The sequence below is a fragment of the Vulpes vulpes genome, chromosome 3, assembly GCF_048418805.1.
Source record: "Vulpes vulpes isolate BD-2025 chromosome 3, VulVul3, whole genome shotgun sequence".
Classification (NCBI taxonomy): domain Eukaryota; kingdom Metazoa; phylum Chordata; class Mammalia; order Carnivora; family Canidae; genus Vulpes; species Vulpes vulpes.
The window spans coordinates 84,786,994-84,804,878 of record NC_132782.1 but is presented as its reverse complement, the minus strand read 5'-3'; the positions used below and the strand labels follow the sequence as shown (position 1 = coordinate 84,804,878).

The following is a 17,885-nucleotide window of genomic DNA, read 5'->3' as shown; positions in this document are numbered from 1 at the left end:
CATCCTATCACCAGACAATGATCTCATCTCACCAGGCTCCGTACTGCCGCCAGACCCCTTTCTGTTGCTTCACCTGAGGGCCTTCATGTGTGCTGCGCTCTTGGATCATCACACAGCCAGCTCAACTTAAATGTTATTCCCTAAAAGGCCTCCTTCCCTGCCCACCTTATCTCAAGGACTAGCACTACCTTCCCATATAATCTCTGAGCTCCAATTTGTCTGTAAAATGGCTTATTCCAAGAACTGAATGAGAATCTATATAAAACCATTTCAAACCTTACTCAGAACTGTAAATTGTTAATATTATTATTGTTGAAATGTCAGTAAGGTCTGTGTGAAACAAGACAGAGGCAAAGAAAGAAATGGCATACAAACCAAACTTTAGAACATTTTAAGCATACAAGACTTCAGGGATGAATCGCACCCTTTAGTTCTTTTACAAACAGGAAACTGTGATGTGATTAGTTTGGTAATATTTTTTAACATGAAACAGTCTCAAATGAATTTTGGGATATGTGCCAAATCTCTGTCAGAGTTTAGGGTCAGTGGTAGTAACACCAAACAATAAAGTCATTTGAGAAAGACCTGTACTTTTTTGTCACCCCATCCATTCTTTTCCTAGAAAAGTTTAACAAGTACACATTTTTCATGCCAGTTTTGTCTTCACTTGGCTCAGGAGCCCTCACTCCAAGAATGACTGTACCACATCTCTTCTTGAATAAGAATGTAGTCAACACCTCTGCTACACCTCTGCTACAGTCCCAAAGCCTTCTTGCATGCAGTGAGGAGTGTGAACGCATCATTCTAAAACCAACTGGCTTTAAATATGGCCACATGGGGGGCAGCGAGTGACTAATATATAAATGGAACTAGAATGGCAGACGTTGCTAACTGTTGACACTGGGTCATGAGTACTAAGTGTTCATTACACTATTGTTTCCTTTGTCTTTGAATAATAAAAAAGTTTAAAAGTGCTTTTAATCATAGGATTGTGTTGGGGGAGATGTGCAAAAGAAACACAGTATCTTAAGTCAAAGTATTTTTCACTGGTAAAAGGTAACTGAAAACAAAACAAAATTGGGTCACTTCTGAGCCCACAAACTACGAAAACATACTCCGCATCCTCATGACCACATTCAGAGGCTGGCACAGTGCCCTGGCACATCACGGGAGAAAATAGCCAACAATTTAAAATTCATTTTTCCATATATTTATACACATAAAGAGGGTTTCCTTTTTTTTTTTTTTTAAGATTTTATTTATTTATTCCTGAGAGACATAGAGAGAAAGGCATAGACACAGGCAGAGGGAGAAGCAGGCTCCATGCAGGGAGCCCAACGTGGGATTCGATCCCAGGTCTCCAGGATTGCGCCCTGGGCCAAAGGCAGGCGCCAAACCGCTGCGCCACCCAGGGATCCCTCCCTTTTTTTTAACCATTCTCAGCTCACTGGCCAAAAACAGACCACAGGACATCTAGCCCACTGGCCACAGTTTGCTTACCCAATCTCATCTGCTGCTAACTCATATTCCCATCACTTTATTTGCTAGTGAATTAGTGGCTTTATGCTTTGGCAACAGACACCATCTAAAAGATGGTCAGTACTTAAGAGACTTGAACACAATCCCATCACCTAGAGTCATACTAAAAGGGCCAGATGTGACATGACCCTGCTCAGAGGTTACGGGGTGGAAGCTGGAATGACCAGCACTCAACAGAGGGCCAGGCAGTCTTTCCAGTACCTTATATGTACCCAGTTGTTTAATGCTTAGTCCACAGTACTCATCACTTCACTCTACTTAAAAGATGCCAAGTCTCAGTGGCTCCTTTTCACATGTCCTCTTTAAACAACATAACTACCGCTGATAAATAATCTCAAGCCTGATTTTACAGATGGGAAAAGCAGCATCATTCTCATCTTTTCTGATCCCCTCTTCATGTCTCCAGGCTGATATTAAGAATATAGAAGTTGGGTAAAACACGTAGGTTAATCAAAACTCTGCCTCAAGCAGGCCACACTCCATCTCTGATTGTTATTTTCATATTTAAAATGAGATCAATGTTCTAGACAGGGACTTACTGACAAGGCTACTGTGAGAGGATCTAGGGCTAAAATATGGTTTCCGTACTAAAACAAAAAGACGAAAACCAACAAAAAATCAGTGTGCACAGTCTGGTAACTGTAGGTTTATACACGCATGTCACTGAAAAGCCTGCAGATCATAATGCCATCCTTGTGATTAAAGCTCCGTTTGCCATGAGGCCCCAAACTCCTCTTTAGCAGCCCAGCTCAGCCCTCTCACTAGTTGTGACCTTGAGTAAGTCGCTCCACCTCCCTAAGCCTGTTCAAAGGTATTCAACATATATGCGTCCAACCTTCCTTGGTATCAGGCACAGTCCTAGGCATTCGCTCCTCCTGGAGCTTAATTTGAGCTTCAGCTTTGGGAAGAAGGGAAGAAGCTGCGAGCAGGGTTCAAACACAAAGCGCCTAGGTGGCGGCGGGGTCAATATTGTTCAGCGAAGAGGAAGAGTGGCTGGAGGTGGTGCATTCCCAAGCTCGCAGACGCGTCCCTCGGCTGCCCTGACCCTCCCCACTGCAGCCAAGAGACGCAGGGCCTTGGGCAGGCGGACGGCGCGGCTGAGCGAGCAGAGAAGCGTCGGACGGTGCAGGACCCTGGGCAAAGGGCTGGGTGCGCCTCCGGTGAGGCCGCAGGGAAAGCCCTGAACGAAGGGAAGGCGGCTCCGCAGCCCCCACTCCCTCCCAGCGCAGCCGTGAGCCCGGAACCTTGCATCACGGCTGCTGCCCTCAACCTTGCAACCTTAAACAAGTCCACCTACTCACCGGGCGAAGCCATCTTGGAGTCCTGGGTGTCCGCTCTGCCGGACCGCGCAAGGACTGCTGGGTAGGGAGCGACGCGCCGCTGCGCGGCGGCGCAGGAAGCAGAGATTCATGGGAAGCGGGTCGCAACCAGTACGAGTCTAGAACTGCAAGCGCACCCTAGGATGAAGGGCGAAGTCCCTGGAGGGCAAAGCCTCGGGATTCTGCAGTAGGGAGAGGAGGATGGGGGTGGGGGAATAGGAGAATGGGGGGGCGGGATGGTGATGGTAGAGCTCAGCCTGGCCTTCCCATCCTAGGAGGGAAGAGGCTGGCAGGGACCCAAAAATGGGAAATGAGAAAAGAGCATCCTGGCTTTCTGCCTTTGTCTCCTTAAAGTTGTTCTGGGAGGGGATCCCTGGGTGGCGCAGCGGTTTGGCGCCTGCCTTTGGCCCAGGGCGCGATCCTGGAGACCTGGGATCGAATCCCACGTCGGGCTCCCGGTGCATGGAGCCTGCTTCTCCCTCTGCCTGTGTCTCTCTGCCTCTCTCTCTCTCTCTCCGTGACTATCATAAATAAATGGATAAAAAAAATTAAAAAAAGAATTGTTCTGGGAACTTACAGAGGCATAGGATATATATCCCAGCCCTGGACTGGACTCTGAAGACGGAAAAAAAAAAAAAAGAAAAGAAAGGCAAGACGCTAGGGGTATACAGCTCTAACCCCTATTTCCTCCACTTTTCCAAGCACAGTGATGCTTCACCACCATTTTGGTTTTTTCTGAAAAGGCCACGATAACCATTCCTGGTTAATAAATTCTGACTTGGGCAAGATGCTTTGATTCCCTGAACTTCACTTCCTTCTCTAAAGTAGGGATGCAATGACAGCAGGCACCAGCAGACAGCCTCAGGGGAGCTGCCTGCCTCAGGGAACTTTAGGATTCCACTATTTTCTTCCCTATTCAAGGAGGAGCCTAAGTATGAAATAAACAAACAAATAAATAAGGATTTGTGGTTATGTGAAAAACCAGGAGTGCAAACAAAGCCTGGAGTCAGAATGCACAGATTTCCCCAAGACCCATGATTTCGAAGCCCTAGCCATTCATCCTCAGAAGAAAACAGGGACAAGGAAGGGGTGAACCCCAGGATCTTGCTGTCTTTAGTGCAATGCATAAACCCCCTGGGCAAGAGGCTCAGTGCCAGAGGGTTGTAATCTACTCCCTTCATAGATCCATCAAGAAAACACATTCCTCAATGGAGCAGAGATCCATTTTCTTGACATTTGTCTCCTCATAGAAGTTTAATTCATTTGAAATACCTTTTCTTTCCTTTCTATTCTTAGAACAAAGACAAAAGTCCAGTGCTTTTCAAGGTGACTTTGGACACCATGCTCATGTGTTGCTGGAAAATTTCTTCTCAAGTCCTGATAAGTTTTTTGTTTTTTTTTTTTTTTATTTATGATAGTCACAGAGAGAGAGAGAGAGGCAGAGACACAGGCGGAGGGAGAAGCAGGCTCCATGCACCGGGAGCCCGATGTGGGATTTGATCCCGGGTCTCCAGGATCGCGCCCTGGGCCAAAGGCAGGCGCCAAACCGCTGCGCCACCCAGGGATCCCAAGTCCTGATAAGTTCAACAAGTTGTCACCAGCAATGCATGGGAGTGTGGAAGTAGGAGGTATCATACCCATTAACATTTATTTATTTATTTATTTATTTATTTATTTATTTATTTATTTAGGAGAGAGAGATTCTTAAGCATGCCCAGTGTGGACCTCAATCTCACAACCCTGAGATCATGACCTGACCTGAAATCAAAAGTCAGACACTTAACCAACTGAGCCACCCAGGCGCCACAAATTAAGACTTGTTTTAAAGGGATTTGCATTTCTGGAGTGACATTGGGATATGATTTACAGAGGGGATGGGGCAGTTCTCTGTTAGACAAAAAGCTGTGACCATTCCAGGTTTGGCAACCTTGAACGATCTTTCTTCTCACCACAGAAATAATAGGGGTGCTTCTTGCCAGGAAAAACTGCCCCATAACGGGGAGCTCCTTACAAGTTAACAAAGGCCATTGTGATCATTGTCTCATCCTAGGTGGTGCTGGGGGTGGGAGTCAGGGAGGGATCATTACCTTCACTTATCAAACAAGATTCCTTGTGATACTTTTTTTTATTGCCAAGTACACTGTGGTAGTTAATATCCATCAGTGGTCAGCTTACTTTTCTGCCTCTTCCACTATAAATTGAGCTCCTTAAAATAAAGCTCTGTTTCTGAACTCAAAGTCTGGCTGTCTCATTCAAGATGTTCAATTGGTGTTTGTTAAATTGTTGTACGAGGAACAGAACAATAAATGAAAGAATCACAGAGATAGCAATTGAAGAAGTCCCTATGTTCAGTATGTCAGAAATGCAAGGAGCACCTCATCATGGCATCTTAGCACACCAAAGGGAAATAAGGCCCCAAGTGCATTTCTAGTATAATAAGGAAAAGGTCTAAAAATATATAAATATAAATATATATAAATATATATATATATATCATAGAGTGAGGGAGAAGCAAAGTTCTAATGGCAAAGAAGCATTAAGGGTTAGTGCAGAGAGGACACACCTGATACACAGGTGGTGAGGTGAGAGGAGTTGAAAAGTGAAAAAATCCTGGAGGATCTGATTTATATGCAATTAAAGGGAAATAGTACAGAAGGATGGTGACAAGGGAGAGAGCAGATTAAAAGAACACAAGAAAACAAATAAGTTAATTTTATTTATTTTTTATTTTTATTTTCTTTAAGTAGGCTCCATGTTCACTGTGGAACAGGGCTTAAACCTATGACCCTGAGATCAAGAGCCAGACACAACTGACTGAGCCACCCAGGTGCCCTTCTTTTAAAAAGTACAAAGATTATTATTTTTTTAATTAAAAAAGTACAAAGATTAGAAATGAAATTTATACCACAGATCATGAAAACAAAATGAGAGATGAGGGAACGTAAAAATAAATTGTAAAAGGTGGTTGAAAATTTTTAAAATGGTAATCAACAAAAATATAGCACATTTGAAGAGAATTCAAGAGACAGTGTTGTAGACAATATTGAAAACATCTGAAAAGCAAGGAAAATGGTACAAAATATCAAATTGTTATTTTTTATTTTAAAGATTTTATTTATTTGACAGAACACAAGAAGGGAGAGCAGCAGGCAGTGAGAGAGGGAGAAGCAGGCTCCCAGCTGAGCAGGAAGCCCAATGTGGGGCTTGATCATGTCCTGGGATCATGATCTGAGCCGAAGGCAGACACTCAACCAGCTGAACCACCCAGCTGCTCCTAAATTATCAAATTATTAAATGATGAAGAGATCAATGAAAGGTAATGGAAAGGAAGGTGTGAATGTGTGTAAAAATAGAGAAATACACAATCTTAGATTGCAAAATAATAATAAACAGGACTGTCTTTGAGTGGTTCTAACAAATTACCATAGACTGGATTGCTTAAACAGAAACTTATTTCTCATAGTTCTGGAGATCGAAAGTTCAAGATCAAGGTGCCTGCAGATTTGACTCTTGGTGAGGGTTCTTTTCCTAGTTTGCAGATGGCTGCCTTCTCATTGTATCCTCACATGGCAGAGAGCCTTTTTTGTGTCTTTTACAAAGGTGCTAATTCCATCATGAGGACTCCACCCTCATGACTTAATTACCTCCCAAAGACCCCTCCTCCCAATGCCATCGCATTGAGGAGTAGGGGTTCAACATGTGAATTTTTTTTAAAGACTTTATTTAGGGATCCCTGGGTGGCGCAGCAGTTTAGCGCCTGCCTTTGGCCCAGGGCGCCATCCTGGAGACCTGGGATTGAATCCCACGTCGGGCTCCCAGTGCATGGAGCCTGCTTGTGTCTCTGCCTCTCTCTCTCTGTGTGTGACTATCATAAATAAATAAATAAAAATAAAGACTTTATTCATGAAAGACACACAGAGAAAGAGGCAGAGACACAGGCAGAGGGAGAAGCATGCTCTATGCAGGGAGCATGACGTGGGACTTGATCCTGGGTCTCCAGGAACATACCCCAGGCTGAAGGCGGTGCCCAACCGCTGGGCCATCGGGGCTGCCCAACATGTGAATTTTTTAAAGATATATTTATTTCTAGAAAGAAAGAGAGCATGGGGTGAGAAGGGGGTCAAGGGAGAGGGAAAGAGCCTTAAGCAAACTCTGTGCTGAGTGCTGATTGTGGAGCCCCACACGGGGCTGGATCTCACAACCCTAAGATCATGACCTGAATCAAAACAAAGAGTTGGTGCTTAGCTGACTGAGCCACCCAGGTGTCCCATATTTTTTTTAAGATGTATTTGTTTATTTGAATATGTTTTTAAAGATTTTGTTTATTTACTCATAAGAGAGAGAGAGAGAGAGAGAGGCAGAGGGAGAAGTAGGCTCCACACAGGGAGCTGGATGTGGGACCTGATCCCGGGACTCCAGGATCACACCCTGAGCCGAAGGCGGGCGCTAAACCGCTGAGCCACCCAGAGATTCCTATTTGTTTATTTGATTTTTATTATTATTATTATTCACAAGAGACACAGAGAGAGAGAGGCAGAGACACAGGCAGAGGGAGAAGCAGGCTTCACGCAGGGAGCCCCATATGGGACTCCATCCCAGGTCCCCAGGATTACGCCCTGGGCTGAAGGTGGCGCTAAACCGCTGAGGCACCCGGACTGCCCCCCTATTTGTTTATTTGAGAGAGAGAGAGCATGTATCAGAGTGTGGGGGAAGGGGCAGAGGGAGAGAATCTTCAAGCAGACTGCCCCCTGCGTTAAGAGCCCAATGATGTGCTTGATCTCATGACCCTGAGATCATGACCTGAGCTGAAACCAAGAGTGAGGTGTTCAACAACTGAGCTACCCAGGCACCCCTCAACATAGGAATTTTTAGAAGACACAAACATGGGGACGCCTGGGTGGTTCAGCAGTTAAGCATCTGACTTTGGTTCAGGTCATGATCCTGGGGTCCTGGGATCGAGTCCTGCATTGGGCTCCCTGAAGGGATCCTGCTTCTCCCTCTGCCTATGTCTCTGCCTCTCTCTGTGTGTCTCTCATGAATCAATAAATAAAATCTTAAAAAAAAAAAAAGAAGACACAAACATATAGTCCATAACAGGAACCTAAAGAAGAGATGTAAATAGAATTAAATGATAATTCTCCAGAAGCTTTATTCATAAAGAATCTGTCCCTGTTACTCTCAGCACATGGGCAGAGGGGACTCATGTGAGCTGTCTGCCAGCCCCAGCATTGGAATAGACAGGCTGCGTTGGGTGGGGGGGATGACTGGATCTAAGGGACCTGGTGAAGTGATTTCATTTTATACTGGAATGTGATTGTCATGTTCCCACAAGGGCTCTGACAATTTCCAGGGTAGGAATTACTGAAAAAGAGTTTCAAAAATATCAAAGAGTATACTTTCTCAGGGAATTAGTACTGAGAAATCTATTGGGATGTTTTCCAGATGTGACGTTTGTATTAATGAAACCCTGCATGTGAGTCAGAGTTGGGGTTGGGTACTGTAAACTTTAATTCCTTACTGCGGAAGCAAGAATTATGTAATAATTGAGAGAATTAAGATACTGGCATAATATCTTCGATGGATCACAATGCAATATTTAAAGTAGTGACTGAGGGGCGCCCGGGTGGCTCAGTTGGTTGGGCATCTGCCTTGGTTCAGGTCACCGTCCCAGGGTCCTGGGATTGAGCCCCACATTGGGCTCCCTGCTTGGCAGAGGTCTGCTTCTCCCTCTCCTTCTGCCCACCCTCCTCCTCCTGCTGGTACTTTCTCACACATACTCTCTCAAATAAGTGAATAAAATCTTTAAAAAAATAAAAATAAGATAGTGATTGAAAGGATTAGGCAAAAATGGAAGCTATATTACTTAAGTAAAATTGATTCTGAAATGGGATGTATGTATGTATGTATGTATGTATGTATGTATTTATTTATTTATTTATTTATTCTACACCCAACATGGGGCTTGAACTCACAGCCTGAGCTCAAGAGTCACATGCTCTACTGACTGAACCGGCCCGGTGACTCAATATGGTATATATGATTTCTAAATAATTATTTAAAGACAAAATGCGGCGGCCGCGTCGTCGCCCTCGAGCAGCACTTGGCTTCTCCACGTAGAACCCGGGAGTGGGAGATTCAGAATCGAATCCCTTCTCCCTCCCCCCTCCTGTTTTCGGCTTGTGAGGAACCTTACCATCAAAGACAATGGCCAGCAATGTTACCAACAAGACAGATCCTCGCTCCATGAACTCCCGTGTATTCATTGGGAATCTCAATACTCTTGTGGTCAAGAAATCTGATGTGGAGGCAATCTTCTCAAAATACGGCAAAATTGTGGGTTGCTCTGTTCATAAAGGCTTTGCCTTCGTTCAGTATGTTAATGAGAGAAATGCCCGGGCTGCTGTGGCAGGAGAGGATGGCAGAATGATTGCCGGCCAGGTTTTAGATATTAATCTGGCTGCAGAGCCAAAAGTGAGCCGAGGAAAAGCAGGCGTGAAACGATCTGCAGCGGAGATGTACGGGTCAGTACCAGAACACCCTTCTCCGTCCCCTCTACTCAGCTCCTCTTTTGATTTGGACTATGACTTTCAACGAGATTATTATGACAGGATGTACAGTTACCCAGCACGTGTACCCCCTCCTCCTCCAATTGCTCGCGCTGTGGTTCCCTCAAAACGTCAGCGTGTATCAGGAAACACCTCACGAAGGGGCAAAAGTGGCTTCAATTCTAAGAGTGGACAGCGAGGATCTTCTTCCAAGTCTGGAAAGTTGAAAGGAGATGACCTTCAAACCATTAAGAAGGAATTGACCCAGATAAAACAAAAAGTGGATTCTCTACTGGAAAGCCTGGAAAAAAATTGAGAAAGAACAGAGCAAACAAGGAGCTGGAGTTGATCAAGGATGATGAAAAAGAGGCTGAGGAAGGAGAGGATGACAGAGACAGCGCCAATGGCGAGGATGACTCTTAAGCACATAGTGGGGTTTAGAAATCTTGTCCCATTATTTCTTTACCTAGGCGCTTGTCTAAGATCAAAATTTTCACCAGATCCTCTCCCCTAGTATCTTCTTCAGCACATGCTCACTGTTCTCCCCATCCTTATCCTTCCCATGTTCATTAATTCATATTGCCCTGCGCCTAGTCCCATTTTCACTTCCTTTGACGCTCCTAGTAGTTATGTTAAGTCTTACCCTGTAATTTTTGCTTTTAATTTTGATACCTCTTTATGACTTAACAATAAAAAGGATGTGTGGTTTTAAAAAAAAAAAAAGACAAAATGCTTACAAGTGGATAATATCAGAGGGGAATGTTAAAATATCCTTATTAAATGATGGCCTTTGGTGTTTTGTTCGTATAAAATTTTCTTTTAGTAAGGTTGTATTTTTAGTATCCCCTACAGTTCTGTATAAACTATGGGCTCCCCACAAAGCTGATAATGTATGGCTCTGACCCCAGCCTGCATATCACAGGTTTGAGAACTGAACTAGAGTAAATAATTACCCAGGTGCCAGACTTACCTGTCTGATGCACATGCAGGACACATCCAAATAACACTGCAAAACACCACTCATGATAAAATCCAACACCCATTCATGATAAAAACTCTCAGCAAACTAGGAACAGAGTGGAACTTTCTCAACTTGATAAAGACTATATATTAAAAACCTCTAACCAACATCATACTCAATGAAGAGAAACTAGAACCTTCCCCACTAAGATCGGGAACAAGGTAAGGACGTCCCCTCTTACCACCCCTTTTCAGCATGGCACCAGAAGTCCTTGCTTATGGCATAAGGCAAGGTATACAAATTTGGAAGAAAGATGTAAAACTGTCATTATTTGCAGACGGCATGATCGTCTATGTAGAAAATCGGAAAGAATCAACAGAACTCCTAGAACTAGTAAGTGATTAACAGCAAGGTTGCCGGTACAAGATTGACATACAAAATCAACTACTTTCCTATATACCAAGAATGAACAAATAGAACTTGAAATTAAAGATACAATACCAGGGGAGCCTGGGTGGCTCAGTGGTTGAGTGCCTGCCTTTGGCTCAGGGCGTGATCCTGGGGTCCCAGGATCGAGTCCCACATTGGGCTCCCTGCATGGCACCTGCTTCTCTCTTTGCCTGTGTCTCTGCCTCTCTCTCTCTCATGAATAAATAAATAAAATAAAATAAACAAAAAATAAAAACAATGCCATTTACATCAGCACCAAAAACTATGAAATACCTAGGTATGCAATTAGCAAAATATGTACAAGATCTATATGAGGAAAAATATAAAACTTGGATGAACAAAATCCAAGAACTAAATAAATGGAGAGGTATTTCATGATCATGGAGAGGAAGAAAATATTGTCAAGATGTCAGTTCTTCCCAACTTGATCTATAGATTCAATCCCAATCAAATCTCAGCAAGTTATTTTGTAGATATGGAAAAACTGATTCTACAGGATGACTAGGAAGGAAATTAGGTAACACAGTCATGCCCCTTGATGCTTATCCAAAGGACATGAAAACTTATATCCACACAAAAACCTGCATATGAATGTTTATAGCAGCTTTATTCATAATTGCCCAAACTTGGAAGCAACCAAGATGTCCTTAAAGTAGGTGAATAGATACTTCAAATAGTCCATGCAGACAATGGAATAGTATTGCCCACTAAAAAGAAATGAGCTTTCAAGCCATAAAAAGACATGGAGGAAACTTAAATGCATGTTACTACGTGAAAGAAGCCAATGTGGAAAGGCTTCCTACTCTGATTCCAACCATATGACATTCTGAGAAAGGCAACACTATGGAAACAGTCAAAGGACAGTGGTTGTCAGAGATGGAGGCAGGGAGAGATGAAAACGAAGAGCACAGATGGTTTTAAGGACATTGAGAATACTCTGAATGATATAATAATGGATGCCAGAGGTGCTTGGGTGGCTCAGTAGGTTAAGTGTCTGCTTTTGACTCAGGTCATGATCCCAGAGTCCTGGGATCAACTCTGGAGTTCCAGCTCCCCGCTCAGTGGGGAGCCTGCTTCTCCCTCTCCCTGTACCCCTCCCCCCAGCTGGTGCTCTCCCTCTCTCTCTCAAATAAATAAATAAATAAATTTTTTAAAATAATGGATATATGTGTGTGTGTGTATATATATATATATATATATATATATATATATATATATATACACACATTTGTCCAAACCTACAGAATATACACCAAGGGTTAGTTCTATGGTAAGCTATGGACTTTAGATAACTATGATGTGTCAATGTAGGCTTATCCTTAGCAAAAAAATTTATCATTCCAGTGAGTGATTTTGATAATGAGGAAGGCTACAGAGGTATGGAGACAAGTGGTATATGGGAAGTCTCTGCACCTCTTTCTAAATTTTGTTGTAAATCCAAAACTGCACTAAAAAATGATTTAAAAAAATTCATCAAGTACCAACCACAGGTTACTGGTGGTATTTTTCCAGAAAGAACTTGAGCTGCAAGGTAGTAGCCCTGGTTTTCTTACCGAGTTACCTGCCTGGGTTTTGTAGGAAAGCTCTGTTTTCTGTTTTTTTATTCCTCTAGTTCTTGAATGTTTCTTTATACATCATCTCCTTTAATTGTCTTTGCTCATTTTCCTCCCATTCTTTATTATCCAGAATAATGTTTCTTTAAAGATTTTTTCTTTTTTGATTTCCATTAATATTCTGACAATATTGTAAGAACTTTTTGCCTGTTAATAGAGGTATTTTGAACAACTAACTGCTGGCTCCCATGTCCAATTGTTATCTTTTTGTATGGATAGGAAAGTTCCTAATATCCTGCGCATTCCACCCCTTTAATACCTGAGACTCTTCTGAGCTATATACTCTGAAGTCCTCATGATTCTTAGTCCACATTGGGTCAAAAAGGCTGCCTCTCTGCACCTGTCAAAACTATCTCTAGAAATTCTTGGGACCTAGTTTCTCATTCTCTGGTCTAGTCTTGCTCTGCAGAGCATGACCTTCATTTACTTCAGTCTGTTATCTATAATACTAGATGGCTTTTTCTGATATGGAACAATATAATTTACTTAATATAAAAATGATTGCATGAAACAAAACACATTCACAAAAGCTATAAAAACAAAGAATATGGTTGTCAATCCTGAATGGCTTTTGAGCTGTTTTTTGTTCATTTCATCTCAAACACAGGGTATTCCCCAGTGGTTTAGAGGTTGGCATTGGGACTCTTTCCTCTCCTGAAATTGGGACTGTCCCTTACCTGCAAGGCTTCACACAGAGACACTGACACACCCAATTTCTCATCTCTATAGCGGCGACTCTCACTCCCAGGACTCAGGAAATCAGAACTCAACAGCTCCCTGGTGGCTCCAGATGGATGGCCACAGTGGACCAGAGCTGCAGGTGTTAGCAGGGCTGCTGGGCAGCCTGGAACTGAGGGCTGGATTCCAGAGACACAAGTGCGGGGCACAGCAGCCCCAGCCCTGGGCAGAGATGGGGAACATGGTGTCAGAGGGGCCAGTGGGTGTGGGAAATGCAAAACCTGAGTCTGTGCCTGTGAAAAGGACTACAGGCTAGGATAGGTTGGATTCCTCAGCAGAGTTAGCTTTAAACGGCCTCTGGAAGGAAGGGACCAGCAGAAGGCCCAGAGCTGGAGACCCCTCTCTCTGAGCCTGGACCCTCTCTGGCCTGCCACCTGGGCTTTTATAGTTGCTTTTCATAAATCTGGCCAGTCAGCGGTTGAGGCTCTGGGAGCATCACAAATGGACCTTTTGGGGCACCTGGGTGGCTCAGCAGTTGAATGTCTGCCTTTGGCTCAGGTTGAGATCCTGAGATCCCAGGTCCTGGAATCCAGCCTCACATTGGGCTCCCTGCAGGGATCCTGCTTTTTTCTCCCTCTGCCTATGTCTCTGCCTCTCTCTGTGTGTGTCTCATGAATAAATAAATAAAAATCTTTTTTTTTTTTATTAATAAAAAAAATGCCTCCTGTGCCGTCCGCTTTCCGGGGAGGTCAGGGCTCAAGGTCAAGCCTGGAGTTAACTCAAGTAGAAGACCTTCCAGCAAGGGCTGGGGACCGCATCCTCTCTCTTGGTTCCAGGACTCCCACCCAGCCGCTTTAGGAGTCCCGCCCACGCGGAGCAGGTGGTTTCCATGGTGATAGTAAATAAGCCTCAGACCCAGAAGGGAGCCCACGTGGGGATGAGGCTTTTGCCTTGGCGGCTTAGGGTTCAGGACGCCCCGACCTGGGCTCTGTGCGGAGGGGCTACAGTCCTCAGGAAGGGGCAATAGCTCTCGGGAGAACCAGGAACCAGGCTCCCAGGGACGCAGATGCAGCCCACATGTGCACGTGGCCCCACCCTGCAGAGCTGGGGAGTGGGCGGGGTGAGGGTGCCAGAGCGCATGCCAAGCAAGACCTCCTGGTCACAGCGCTGTCCTAGATGGGAGCAGTGGCCTGCACAGGAAAACTCCAACCCCCGGACAAGTAATGTGAGCAGCAGCTGAGAAGGGAAAGAGGAACATGTAAGAAATAAATGAAAGCTATTGGATGGGAACACACACATGCACAGAATCATTTATAGGCACAGATACATACAAAACTTTCTCTCTGGAGCCCAAGGAATAAATAACCCTGGGACAGGAACCCAGCACTGAGTTTGTTCCAAGAACCATTTCTGTCCAAAAGCAGGTGAGATGGAGCAAATCAGAGGAGTATTCCCAGGAGGCCACCATACAAGTGACCTTCTTTTTTTTTAAATTTTTTATTTATTTATGATAGTCACAGAGAGAGAGAGAGAGGCAGAGACACAGGCGGAGGGAGAAGCAGGCTCCATGCACCGGGAGCCTGATGTGGGATTCGATCCCGGGTCTCCAGGATCGCGCCCTGGGCCAAAGGCAGGCGCCAAACCGCTGCGCCACCCAGGGATCCCTACAAGTGACCTTCTTATCCAGGCATTCTGCCCCTTGACCATAATGTGTTCTTTGGTGCTGGACACTGGGGGGAAGGAGTGTGTAGGATCCCATCTGGAGCCTGCACAAGGGATGACTCTAAGGTCTCCTAGAGTCTACACTGGAATTGGAGAGAACAGAGGGTGGAGGGGACACCCTATCTTCACTCCACCCATTATGTTTAATTCACTGGGACGGTTCCTGCTCCCACATAGTGTCCAGCCGACAGTGAATTCCAGACGATGGAGTTAATCTCTTCAAGCGAACACTTGGGGAAAACGAAGGGCCATGCCAAGTTCCTCCTGGGAGTCAGAAATGTGCTCTGGTTCCCCTCTCAGACCTGCTCAGAGCCTAAGCCCAAGCCAAGAGTGAAAGATAAAATCAGTCCCCTTTCTCCATCCCTAGAGCTTGGATGCTGCTCTCTATGATATAAAATGGATACAGGGAACCCAAGGAGATGGAGTAAGAATGTCCCAACAGTCCCAGATGCCTCTGAGCCATGACCAGGAGGAGGACACAGCAGAGAGATGAATCACTGATGGTAGTAGCTGCTTTCAGGAATATACCAGGGCTTGTGTGACCATGGCCAAGTTTTCCCCTCTGGCCTTATATTCCCAATACATAATTCTGATTCTGACACCAATCCCAACATGTAGGTTTTTCACTTGACCACCAAGCATGTCTCTGAAATTAGCTGGGGGTCCCCATTCCCACTTGAGAAAAATGGTTTCTTTCTTTCTTCTTCTTCTTCCTTCTTCTTTTCTTCTTCCTCTGTTTTATTTATTCATGAGAGACACAGAGAAAGAGCCAGAGACATAGGCAGAGGGAGAAGCAGTGTTCCTGTGTGGAGCCTGATGTGGGACTCGATCCCAGGACCCCAGGATCACTACCCGAGCCAAAGGCAGACACTCAGCTGCTGATCTACCGAGGTGCCTTGAGATAAATGGTTTCTGACCCATCAGCTATAGACAGGAGGTTCCAATGACTTCCACCCTTCCTGAACTCAGAGAAACATTTTATTTACTAGCTCACTGGTTTACTATGAAAGGATATTACTGGGAATGCCTGGGTGGCTCAGCGGTTTAGCGCCTGCCTTCTGCCTGGGGCATGATCCTGGAGTCCCGGGATGGAGTCCCACGTCAGGCTCCCTGCATGGGCCTGCTTCTCCCTCTGCCTCTCTCTGTGTGTGTCTTTCATGAATAAATAAATCTTAAAAAAAAAAAAAGAAAGGATATTACTCAGGAACGACCGGATAAAAGAGATGCACAGGACAAAGTATGGGGAAGGGGCAAGGAGCTCCCACGCTGTCTCTGAGCACACCACTCTCCTTGAACCTCCATGTGTTCACCAACTTAGAAGTTTTCAGAACCCCATCATTTTGGGTTTTGTTGGAGGCTTACTACACAGGCATACTTGATTAAATCCTTGGCCATTGGTGATTAAACTCAATATGAAGTTGATGAGGCAAAAATTCATTCACACTGAAAAAAATCAGAACAGTTTTTTTGGAGGGTGGGGGCGGGGTGAAGGTGGGGATAGACAAGGAAGGGACATAAGAAAATTTTGTGGGACAAAGCCTATTGTTCTATAACTTCATAGAGGTTTATGTTACATAAATGTTAAAATTCATCACTTAGGGCACCTGGGTTGTTCAGTCAGCTAAGGATCTGTCTTTGGCTCAAGTCATGATCCCAGGGTCCTGGGATTGAGTCCCTTATAGGGCCCTGCTCAGCTGGAAGTCTGCTTCTCCCTCTCCCTCTGCCGCTGCCCCCACCCACCCCCACTCATGCGTGCATGCTCTGTCTCTCTCAAATAAATAAAATCTTTAAAACAAAACAAAACACTGGACGTCTGGGTGGCTCAGCGGTTGAACATCTGCCTTTGGCTCAAGGCGTGATCCCGTGGTCCTTGGATCGAGTCCCACATCAGGCTCCCTGCGTGGAGCCTGCTTCTCCCTCTGCCTATGTCTCTGCCTCTCTCTGTGTTTCTCATGAACAAATAAATAAAATCTTTAAAAAATAAAATAGAGCAAAACAAAACAAAAAAACCTCATCACTTAAGATACATGCGTTTTGGGATGCTTGGGTTTGCTCAGTGGTTGAGCACCTGCCTTTGGCTCATGTTGTGATACCAGGGTCCTGGAATCAAGTCCCACATCATGCTCCCTGAGAGGAGCCTGCTTCTCCCTCTGCCTATGTTTCTGCCTTTTTGTGTCTCTCGTGAATAAATAAATAAAATCTTTTTTTTTTTAAAAGGATACATGCATTTCATTGTAAGCAAATTTTAACTGAAAAGAATACTGTAGATATATTGAACTCCAGTTAGTAGGCATTCTGGATTATTTAAGGAAAAATTTGCTGGTGTCTGCAATTTTCTTTGAAATGGGTACAAACAATAATATGGGTTGACAGGCTGGGGGGTACGTGATAAAGCAAGTATGTTTTTTTTTTTTTTTTAGATTTTATTTATTTATTCTTAGAGACACACGGGTAGGGGGTGGGGAGAGAGAGAGGCAGAGGGAGAAGCAGGCCCCATGCAGGGAGCCCGACATGGGACTCGATCCTGGGTCTCTATCCTGGGTCTCTATCCTGGGTCTCCAGGATCACACCCCAGGCTGCAAGGGGGCGCTAAACCGCTGTGCCACTGGGGCTGCCCCTAAAGCAAGTATGTTTAATTGTTAATGACAGGGGCTCTTGGGTGGCTCAGTAGGTTAAGCATCTGCCTTCAGTTCTGGTCATGATCTCAGGGTCCTGGGATTGAGTCCCACATCATTCTCTGCTCCACCAGAAGTCTGCTTCTCCCTCTCCCTCTCCCTGCAGTTCCCCCTGCTTGTGCTCTCTCTCCCTCTGTCAAATAAATAAATAAGATTTTTTAAAAAGCTAAAAAATAAAAAAAATGCTAATGACAGAATTAATGTTGTGGAGAAACAGGTGTTATCTGTCAAATTTATCTCCCATTGTTTCAACATTTTCATGATTAAATGCTAGGGGAAACATTTTATGAAGCCCTTCCTACTTTAATGTTGTGTGGAGGTCCCCATGCAAAGGTAGGGTAGTTGGATCTGTTGGGATGCCAGGTCAATGGGAATAAGCTTGT

General features: G+C 44.6%; 2 protein-coding genes across 3 annotated transcripts in view; one reads left to right on the top strand and one right to left on the bottom strand.

Moving 5' to 3' along the window:
- PTCD1 (pentatricopeptide repeat domain 1) overlaps nucleotides 1-2,976 on the bottom strand; it is a 46,927-nt gene extending 43,951 nt beyond the window's left edge. For both annotated transcript variants that reach the window (XM_025986249.2, XM_025986248.2), the window contains exon 1: nucleotides 2,841-2,976. In XM_025986249.2, the coding sequence (XP_025842034.1) occupies nucleotides 2,841-2,853 (13 nt within the window). In that variant the 5' untranslated portion in view covers nucleotides 2,854-2,976. The remainder of the gene's footprint in view (nucleotides 1-2,840) is intronic.
- Nucleotides 2,977-8,929: 5,953 nt separating this feature from the next.
- Nucleotides 8,930-9,838, top strand: LOC112910002 (heterogeneous nuclear ribonucleoprotein C). The gene is made up of 2 exons (XM_025986232.2): nucleotides 8,930-9,379; nucleotides 9,419-9,838. Exons 1-2 carry the CDS (start codon nucleotides 9,063-9,065, stop codon nucleotides 9,717-9,719), a joined length of 618 nt encoding a protein of 205 aa, XP_025842017.2. The 5' UTR covers nucleotides 8,930-9,062; the 3' UTR covers nucleotides 9,720-9,838.
- Nucleotides 9,839-17,885: the final 8,047 nt, after the last annotated feature.

Excerpts from the sequence above, each read along its gene's own strand:
- LOC112910002 (XM_025986232.2), top strand. The coding sequence starts at position 9,063 with ATGGCCAGCAATGTTACCAACAAGACAGATCCTCGCTCCATGAACTCC. Across the intron at positions 9,380-9,418 it reads TCTGCAGCGGAGATGTACGG|CTCCTCTTTTGATTTGGACT; the intron begins GTCAGTACCAGA and ends CCCTCTACTCAG.